Source organism: Scardinius erythrophthalmus (assembly GCF_964197995.2).
Source record: "Scardinius erythrophthalmus genome assembly, chromosome: 20".
In the NCBI taxonomy this organism is placed as follows: domain Eukaryota; kingdom Metazoa; phylum Chordata; class Actinopteri; order Cypriniformes; family Leuciscidae; genus Scardinius; species Scardinius erythrophthalmus.
The window spans coordinates 10,721,736-10,732,536 of record NC_138240.1 but is presented as its reverse complement, the minus strand read 5'-3'; the positions used below and the strand labels follow the sequence as shown (position 1 = coordinate 10,732,536).

Genomic DNA, 10,801 nt, shown 5'->3' with positions numbered 1-10,801 from the left:
AGTATGTTTGGCATTTGTTTTATTGACGTAACAGGTGGCGTAATAGTACGACTTTACAGTTTGACTTTCTTTAGACAGAAATGTTCCAGATGTTTGATTAAAAGCATTGCAGATTATATTTCATTAGCTTACTCATCCTCGTGTCGCTTCAAAACTGAATGACTGACTTTCTTTTGAGATTGCTCTTTTCAGTGCAGTTACAACATGGAGCTTTCAGGCTTTACAAATCATTTGAACCCAGCATGAGTGGGATATTTTTCTTTAGAAGTCATTTGATAGCTTTGTATGATTAACAGACTGAAATTTAATTTGTCTTTCAAAAAAAAAAAAAATCCTAGTTCTCTTTGGAGAGTTAATGAAAGTAGCATTGATGTCCGATTCATGAATGAATCATAATCTTGAGTCGGCTCTTTTCAATGAATTGGACAATCTAATTCAGACATGATTCAGGCTGATTTTGTTTCCGGAGTTTAAATCTAGCAATGATCCATTTGAAGTGGTTTGAGTTAACAGTTCACTTAAAGGTGCAGTAAGCGCCACAACACACTTTTAGCCAATTAGCAGTAGCGGGCGTGTCCACTCACGATGGGGGAGGAGAGTGAGAAAGAGGGAGAGTAACATTGGTTTTGTTGTCCTCTGTCTTCTTAAAAAGAGAAAAAGAAACAGGAAATGTTGGGTCCATCCAATCCTGAGATTGCGCAGAGAGGAAGGAGAGTTCCACCTCCTTATCAAGGACAAGGAGCTGCGGGATTGTCGCGAGCGATTCAAAGTTTACTTCAGGATGTCAGTGGCTCAGTTTGATGCTTTGCTAGCGATACTGGAGCTACATATTAAAAAGAAGACCATCGATTTCCATGAACCAATTGATCCTGAACACTTCTGGATTTTGGAGTTTGCTTGTACGGTGGCTCTGAATTGTCAAAACAGATGCGAAAAACGCAGAAAATTGAATCCGATCAGAATTTCAGGATTTTCAGAATCCGATCAGTAAATGTGATTCACACAACGTGAGGTTGTATTTATTTTTTAACGTGTGAAAATTTCGGACTCAGTGTGCAAGGACCTTTAGTTGCCACTCATAACGGTCTTGTCACTATAGCTAACATTACAACAACAGCATATCTTGGTTTTGTGAAACACAGCAAAATCATCCTCAATTTTATTTTTATTTTCGCTCCGTGTGCAAGTTTTCTGTGCGTGACCATTTTTTAGCATGACAAATACGAAAAAAACGCATATGAAATTTTCGGACTCAGTGTGCATTAACAACCTTAACAACGAACTCTTGCTTGTATATACTCTTGTGTGCTGCATGTTCATTCTTTGTTCTTCCTTGTCATTCGTTCATCAACTTCGCTCTATTTTTCATTAAGCATAAATTTGCTTCGCTTCAGCTATGATAAAGAGACATCCACTCTTGCACTGCGTGTTCCTGTATTTTAGGGGCGGAGCAATAAAGGGAGCGTGTGTTTATTTGGGTTGTTTTCAAATATCAACAGTATACCTCAGAAATTGCTTACTGCACCTTTAAGGGGAATATTAACTCTTGACTAAACTATCAAAACAAAGTCATATAGGTTTGGAACAACTTAAGGATGAGTAAATGATAGAATGTTAATTTTTGGGTGAACTATCCCTTTTAAGAGGACCGCAATATGGCAAAAAATCAGTCTTCTGTAATATGTAATACGTAATTGCAGCAGGCATACAGAAAAGTCAATTCTGGTAAATATTTGCATCAAGAACACTGAAAATGTACCTTTTTGGGTGACAGATCATGAACATAGACACACACAAACACACACAAATGGTTTGTTAAACCTGCCTCCTCCCTCAGATGCTGGAACTGCTGAATTAATACATTCTATAAAAGGCATTTGACGTTGATGATTTAGCTTAAGATTATTGTGCTACTCTGATACTAAGTGTAAGTTTAAAAAGGTTTGTTTACGGAAGCAGCTAATGTAGCAGAATTCGAGGCATATCATTTAAGACATTCAGTGTGTAAATATAATACAGTTTCAACTGAGATTTCAGACATGCTGCTGTTGCATTGAAATAACTGTTCAAATGTGGCTCAAATACTGTGGTTTGAATGCTAAAAACAATACAACGTTTGGCCCTAGTGATATACACATGAACTCAAGGCTATTAAAAGCTCATTGCATGTTGAACTAGAGTAATACCCCATCATGTCTTAATTCAGGACACTGAAAGGCACAGAATCCAGACCAGTGAGCTAAAAGGAATGAGGAAGGCCAACTAGAGCAGCTCTCCCCCTGGGCTGGCATGACATAGTGATGATAGGAAGAGCCTCCAGGCTTGTTGTGTCAGGGTTAGCCAGGTGTTCTCCAAACCTATGCATACATATAGCAATTCTAGAGTGTATGTTTATCAGTGAAGTATGATCTAGGTAAGGCTGGCATTAGAGCTGCTTGTATTGCTGTTTCTCTTCTGACCGCTCAACACGATACTGGGTACCTGAAGGCCCGTCTGCACTGAGAAACTCCCATTCCACACCTGTAGCGAGTGAAAGAGAGCATGAGGCTGTGCTTTTGTAGAAAAAAAATTCGTTTGTATCACCCTGTATACAAGTGCTGAGGAGATCTCCTGAGATGAAATTCGGCGTTTCGTTTGCGAAACGCGCTGAAAGCAGTAGACCAATCACAACAGACTAGGCCATCTGACCAATCAGAGAAAAGGAGGGGTTTAGAGAGACCGAATTCTTTATCGAATCCTTTCACTGTGAGAAAAGAGGTGATGCTGCAATGTATATTATGAGAAAATGTAAGTGCTTTTTGACTTTGGATGCATGTAAACCTATGGCAGGTGACCTCCAAAAACAAGCATGATAGGGGCACGATAAAATCACTGCATAAAGCAATTCTTTTTCAACCATATGCATGCAGTCAGACGTGCCATGACCTGGCATTTTTATGATGACGTGTCAAGTTAAAAATAGATCTCTTCTTTCTGTTCCATTCCGTTCCGCTCAATCAAGATGTTTTGGAATGCATCTCACATAAAGGACACTGAAACACGTCGGATTAGCTTAATCATACACTCTGACTAGCTGACAAGACTGTGTTCAAAATATCCCTAATTTATGTGTGATTTGTTTGTAAAATACAAAATGAGCAACAGTATATTGTATCTTACCATAAAGGCTGGTATAACAGGCTGCTGGAACTTGGTTCTGAAGGTATGAAGGAGAGTTTTGGTTCTGGAGTTGTAAAAAGATAATGTGCCTGAAATAGGTGAGGTAAAACAAGAACAATTAGTAGTTACTAAGTAGTGGTCGACTGATATGAATTTTTGATGATTAATGCCAATAACTCAGAGAGCAATGACCAATGGAAGATATAAATTATGTTATGTGATAAATATACATTTGCTGTAGTTTAAAGATAGAAAATAACAAACAAAAAAATGAAATTCATTTAAAAATTAATCATTATGAAACAAATAATTTGTAAAAAATAATTAAAAAATAAACAGATTTATACTTTATATAAAACGTATTGATTCTGTAACCAGATTTTAGTATTTTTCACAAATAAAGAAATTTTGACAAAAAAGGAAGTAAACAGTTCACTCAGTAATCTATTAAGTCTGTCTGGGAGTCATATTTTCTCAAATAAAGACCAGGTAATGCTAATTTTACATACATTACACAGTATGACATGAATATTGGCATAGTGACCAAATGGATATAGTGCCAACATAGTTTGAAATCAAGGATTCAAAGTTTGTCGCTCATGCACGTCCAGTGACAGCTCTCCTGTCCACACAAATTTGTATAAAAGTTCTGGCGCTGTCAAAATAAAAGTCCCGCTTCCAACACTTATCGGCCAAAACATGTATTTAAAAAATTCCAAATATCGACCAAAGCTGATATATCGCTTGACCACTATATAAAATATACAATAGGTGACTGCTGAAACTAGCTGTTTCTCACACTGCAAACAGTCAATTTGTTTTCATCATAGCTACCAAGTTAGCTTCAGAGCTAACAACAGTGACACTGTCCTTCATTTTGTCATTTTTATAGCTTAACTCACCCTCTTCGTAGTTGCAGTAAATGCCGATGCGGTCCGGAATGGGGCAGTCCAGTGTTCTGGCTTTATTGTTGTGCTTGGCTGTGAAGCTCTGCTGAAGCCAGTTGTTCAGGTGGATGCACCAGGAAGCGTTACTCTTCCCCAGCTGATCAAAGCGACCTAGAGACCGCAAAGCGATCCCCACTGCAAACGCCTTACTCTCCTTATCAAACCGTACCTCCCAGTAATGCTGCCCGGCATCGATCATGGTGTCTCCTGAACATTGGAGAGAAATTGGGGAGTTTTTGAATGAACACTCTCAAAGTCGAGAGTTCTTCGATGTCTTGTAGCTCTTCTGTGTAATATGTTTGTGTTGACTCACCCAGGACAGTGTAAGACTCAGCTGTGAAGCGGTCTCGGCCCACTCTAGCAGATGGAGCTCTTTTGGGGGACATCATGGCTGTCCTGAGGGAGAAAACGAATTATGAGATGGGACAAGCGTGACAGTTTAACTGGCTGGGCAAAGGCTGGCATACAAACATTTCACAGCATGTTTTCTGACTATACCATCCATGAGAAGCAATAACCAAACAAATGCATTTGCTGTTCAGTGGCACTGCTGTCAATGTACAGCTCATTTAAGTGTGAGAAGATATGTAGGTGTGAATCTGACCTGGCAGGAGAATGCATGGGAGAGTTGGTCCTGTTCTTTTCCTTACGGATGTCCTGGATCTTCCCACCACTGCTGTCCCATTCCACGCTGAGATCCTCCACCTTCAGGTTCTGATGGGATGAACCTGCGTCAAGTTTAAAGACGAATGCTGGAAGCAAACAAGAAGAAGAGATAAAGGTAAGAGGTTACGTTTATTTTTCTTGATTTTTACATGTTTTAAACACCTCCCATGTTACATGAATGGGGGGGGGGGGGGGATTAATTGCAATTTTTCTGATAAAAAGGTTTACTGTGCTTGTTTTGAAATTGTATATCAATATGACTTTGTAATAATAATATGAATAAAAACAATAATAATAATAAAATGTTTTACTTATTATTACCTAATAAAGTTGCCCTTAAGTTTCTCTTTTGGTGAGTTGAGTGTTAAGTAGGTTTATAAGCACTTCTCATTACAAGTTTGGGAAGATGGTTGGTGCATGATGTTGCCTTCCAAATTGTATGTTATAAATGACCCAAACACTGAAAACAGACTAATGAGCTTCTCGAATGTAACAAAGTACCGCGCTTCACTCTGAAACATGCAGCTTATCTGAGCCTTTTTAAAATTATAATTACATTATATGCCAATTTATCAACATACTCTAAATAAAGAAATTTCAGAAAAGACATTATAATGCACTGAACAGGCATTCATGTATAGGGGGCATAATTACTTCCATATATCATTATTGTTATTTAAAAATTAATTACACTAAGTTAACGTTAAACTGACAGCCCTAAATTGTATTTCACAAAGAGGCAGACGTACTACAGTTCTGGTCTCTAAATCAGTCTCTAACAAACAGTTTTAGTAGGGGTAGTGCTTTGTAACCTCCGAAAGACTCTTTTCTGTGAAGAGAAGAAACTTCATGCCTCATTACCCTGTGTGTGTGTATGTGTGTAAGTGCAGCCTACCATGTGTTTCTAGAGAAACTGGCTCTGAGAATTCACCCGCCACAGCTTTATTGCATGCCTTCACTCTAAAGGTCATGTAACGCGTGTCAAAACGAAGGCCTGAAAAGCAAATGACATCACGGTTACCGATTTATCAAAATCTACTCAAGAAAAGATAACATCCAAAACAAACATCAGCACTTACCTGTGAGTGTGTACTCGGTTTCTTTTATCCCTTCCATCACCATCCAGGGGTAGTCTTCTCGAGCCCGAGGGGGACCTTCATGATTGGTTCTCCGATATTCCAGGATGTAGTGGTCGATTTTGGAGTCGGCTTCAGGTAAGGTCCACACCACTGTGACTGTGTTATCAAACACCTGGCATTCAGCCACGAGAATTTCTGGCGTGGCAGGCACTAAAGGTGAGAGGAACAGAGATATCTGATACTGGAGTCCTTTGTTCAGAGATACTAGCAAAAACCAAAACATTTTCATGAGTCCCAACAATCTGGATCATGTGACATGGGAATTCTGAAATTATTGTATTTCAAAATGTATATTTGTATATTTCAAAATGTATGCACACACACACACACACATTATATATATATATATATATATATATATATAGTTTGTTTCACACAGTGTTCTTAGTTTCAATTAGTTTGTAGTTTATAAGTTTCTTTACACACAAACACATATATATGTATAGATAATGTAACTTGATTTAATTTGTATCATAAATAGCATCATATGACCCAGCCTCAGCCTTTCACCAATGATAAAACTGTGCTAGATTATGAGTTTTGTGAGGGTGGGGCCTTTGAGTACCTTTATGAAAACTGTTTCATAAAGACAAGTCAGTTTTACTTCTAAACTGTACTTGGCTATATAGTGTAACACACGTTAAACAAGTATTTTAGGTATGGGAGCAACATACATTGAGTTTTCATCTTTGGATAGGGTAATTGGGCTAGTTTTTGGCTATTTTTGATTGGCCTCTGGGCTGGTTTTGTTACACAGACCTGGCAATCCTGCAAATAAAACTGTTAACATGCAAAGTAGGCTGAAATCTAGGTGTGTCGGCTGGCCTTTGCTTAAATTGTTTATGAGCTTTTCTCATTTATGCCACACTGACCTGGAAGAAATGTGATGGCCTTTAGCATGTTTCTTTCCTGAGTGAAGTCCACCATCATGTGATTCATACTGTCGCTGGCCTTTGCTTTCAGGGACAGCCGGAACGCTGGAGCCATAGTCACACTGCAGACACACAGACCCGCAATAAACACTTATAGTCAGTCTACAAAGACAATAAAACTGACAGACTGAGAACAGGAACATGGGAATTTAATGAAGGAAATGTCAATGAAGGCACAATAAATCACTCCATGGCATGCATGTACACAGGCACACACCCGGGGAGACAGACGAAATGAGAACTAATAAAAATGACTATAATTTGCTAAATCTATTTATATTAAATGAGTTAATAATAAAATGAATGAACTTTCATGGGAGGAATGTTTGAAGATGTTCTACACTGTGGGCATTGAACTCAATCAAAGATCTAAGTATGGACAGTTGTACAGTACCTATCCTTTATGTCTTTGGCCGCCTGCAGCAGAGAGGAAAGAGAAAAAAGGAAGGGACAGAAAGAGATAGGGAGCAAGAGAACTGAGTCTCATTGAGTCTCAACAACACACAATACATCAGTCATACCAGCACGTGTTAGCAAGAAAAGCCAGCAGCCTCTCACACAATTTGCCACTTTGTTAGAAAAAGCAACAGCAGTGCCAAACGGTTGTAAACACACAATCAAATAATCATCATAAATGCTTTGACAATGTAAATATTTGAGGACAAATGTCCTAAAAGAAGTTGTATAAATATATCTATATTCAAATATGTATCAAAAAGGTAATAGGTTGAAACACCATAAAGTTATTTAGTCTGAATAGATGACTTGTAATGGTGGAAACATTCCAAGTGGGCGTTACCTGAGTGAAGCTGTCATTCCCGGATGAGCAGAGCGTCTGATTGGCTAATTCCAACAGCTCCTCTGAGCTCTCTAGGGCTTTGGTGCATGCGCTCAGCTGGCTCTGAAAAGACAATCAGAATATCACTGGACAATTACAAAATCCAGAATGGTTTACATAACTCTACTCATCTTTAGAGACCATATACGCTTTTGGTCTTATCAAATTGATTTATCTCTAGCAGTATGCTAAATTGCTGTAGCGATCTTGTATTTTGCATACTGCTGTTATTCTTGGAACTGGAGGCTTAACCTTATTTGCACTTGATTTGAATGCTTTTCTACAATGCTGCTTTGTTCCAGTTTGTTTGCTACCCGTTCCAGTTATTGCCATTTAGGCAAAAATGGCATTTTGAAATATATTAAAAATTGAAAAGTTATTTTAAATTGTAATAATATTTTACAGTATTACTGTTTTACTATATTTTTGATCAAATAAATGCCTTTGTGAGTGTTAGAGAAAAAAATCTTACAGACCCCAAACTTTTGAACGGTGGTGTTCAAAAAAAAGAAGAAAAACTTTTTAGTCTTGATCATAGGGCTTCATATATGACAAAATACTGATTAGAACGATATAATATATATGGAGTATATAATAAATACAAACACAAGGGTAAAACACGAGCGGATAAAATGGTTAACTTCAATGTTTTCACACTGTGACTTCAGGGTCATACATACAAGAGAATGTGCTTTTAAATTATATTCCTCAGTAGGTAAAATGTACTTTGACCACTGTCATTACGCTCTACTACGTTTAATGGTGAAGAATGTGTGTTGTAAAATGCTATGTGTGTTGTAAAATGCTGTGTTTCAGATGTACACGTACACAAGGATGGATTATACACACACACACAGACACTAATCCTCAAGGATTTCTTATTATCCTTCTCTTAACATGACACATCTAAGTCATGCACAAGTTCTAAAGCCATCTCACTCTGCCTTTTACTGATTATATCTGATCACTCAGACTAGAAAATATAAAACATCTGAATAAATTTAGGTTGAATTTGTAAATCTGCACTTTGTCCAGGGATCATTCCCGAGAGCTGAGCTCATCCAGTGCTCTCACCTGTAGCTCATATGTGCGGCTGGCTCTTTCCTGCTTGATGCGTGTCACCATGCCCTCTTTCAATTCGTCCAGGACAGCATGCAGAGAACTAAACTCTGACTCCAGATCCTCCTGCGCTCGGTTTGAGTTCGCCTGCAAACACCACCACCAGAGTGAATGCAGAGTTAAAGCTGCATTGACTTGTCTTTATCTGAGAGCTTCAAAAACATTTCCTGATTCATCAAACAGTTCACTAACTAAATGCGAGTAAAAAGAGAAGGCTTACTATGGTGATTACCTCTAGGTTCTCTAGATTCTGCTTCAGACAGCAGATGAAGTTCTGAATCTCTTCATTCTTCAGAGCCAACGTAGTGATAATCTTCCTCAGTGACTCCTGAAACATGCATGTGAAATCACAAATGCATTCATACACTGAGTCATAAAATACCAAAACGCAATCAAACCAATAATAGGTTGACAATGGTTGCACGTGCAGTCTCGCGAAGCAGATGAAGCAAAAGGTTTAGTCCAATTAGATTTGTATCATTGCTTTGAATTACCCTTTTCTGTAGCAGAATTCAATTATGTTTAGACAATTTTACACCTTTAATTAAAATAATACAAGAATATTATATAGAATTAATATATAACAACTTTTATTACTATGCATGCCAGTTTTTTTAAGCTGGTGGAACTGATGGTTGGTCATGTGACCTTAACATGGTAGCGCCCATTAGGGATGACTAATTTAGACTGATATGACTGGAATTATTTTAATATTTCTCAAAAGTGCTATTTTTTTTTTTTTTTACAATAAAAAAAATCTATTTAGTTAGCAAAAAAATACTGACTGCACCTTCAACACAATTTGTTTGATGTAATTCAGATAATACTTTCCTATCGGCGTCATAATTTCATTGTCTATTTTTGAGTGTTGCCTTGGGACACGAGCAGAGACTTGTAAAGCACGTTAGACAGAGGAAGGAGAATGAGCTGATATTATTGTAAATTACTGTGCAGGGTCGATCAGAAATGTCATGTTTCATTCTCATCTCATCCAGGTTGCTTGTATTGGATTAAGTCACTGATGATGAGCCACGCAGAAGCGGCTTTATATCCGGGGCGCCTCCCTGAAGCCTGAAGCTTCTAACAATACAGGCCGGTTTGGTGTTTCCCTGCACCAAAATTTGTTCTGGCTTGTGGTTTTTCATGTATCACTGCACAGAAATGTTATTTCCTCCCTTAAGAACATTTCCCCTAATAAATATTTCAAACAATACTCGTTTCACGTTACAGAGCTGCGAGAACCAGGGCGGTTTCTGGGGATCCAGACTGACTGTTGTTGATCAACATTTTGGGGAAATCTTCACGTCTGCATCATGGATTTAAAACACTGTAGAAATCCTAACGATGTGAAGATGTTACTTCCAGACTGTCTTTTACAACGACACATTTCCACTTACACAATGGGTGGAGGACATTTGGGAGTGAAGCTACGAGCTAACGGTATTTCGTCTTTAGTAACTTATCTCTTTTAAAACGCAGCATCTTTTTTCTTTGTCATCAGACGCGTATCAGTGATAATTTCTCTATAACCGCGGTTGCTGCTTACCTTCTGGTCGTCCATGCTGTCAGCATGCAGCACCTGTTTCAGATATTCTCAGGATATTTATCCCAGGTCGTCCGCTATAGCGCTCCTCCGCTGGTACTGATGTTGCTATGGAGCATTGCATCCCTCAACGACTCATTAGCGGCATAGAGTGTTCTGCGCAGGCGCACACCATGGATGCTGGGTAATGTAGTTTTCCTAATACATCTCGCGACGCCACTGTTATTGTTCAACTAGCCCATGTCATGTGAAATTTTGAAATATATAATATATAAATGTGAACATTTGTTGCACACATACTAGTAATCTCTGATTTCTCATGTTGAATATACACTAGCCTACCAAATTTAGAATAATTGGCCTATGATTTAAAAAATGTTTTTGAAGGCTGCATTTATTTGATCAAAGTACAGTAAAAACAGTACTATCGTGAAATATTATTACAGTTTAAAAGAACT

The 10,801-nt window shown here is 38.1% G+C and overlaps 1 protein-coding gene across 1 annotated transcript; it reads right to left on the bottom strand.

Annotated features, from left to right (window-relative positions):
- Positions 1–10: 10 nt before the first annotated feature.
- Positions 11–10,467, bottom strand: fsd1 (fibronectin type III and SPRY domain containing 1; the record flags this gene model as incomplete). The annotated part of the gene is given in 14 exon segments (XM_081348591.1): positions 11–2,520; positions 3,160–3,248; positions 4,062–4,313; positions 4,420–4,507; positions 4,509–4,549; positions 4,655–4,858; positions 5,668–5,766; positions 5,852–6,061; positions 6,784–6,905; positions 7,238–7,260; positions 7,643–7,744; positions 8,756–8,887; positions 9,033–9,166; positions 10,380–10,467. Coding segments are annotated over 14 exon segments (1,695 nt in total). The 3' UTR covers positions 11–2,409.
- Positions 10,468–10,801: the final 334 nt, after the last annotated feature.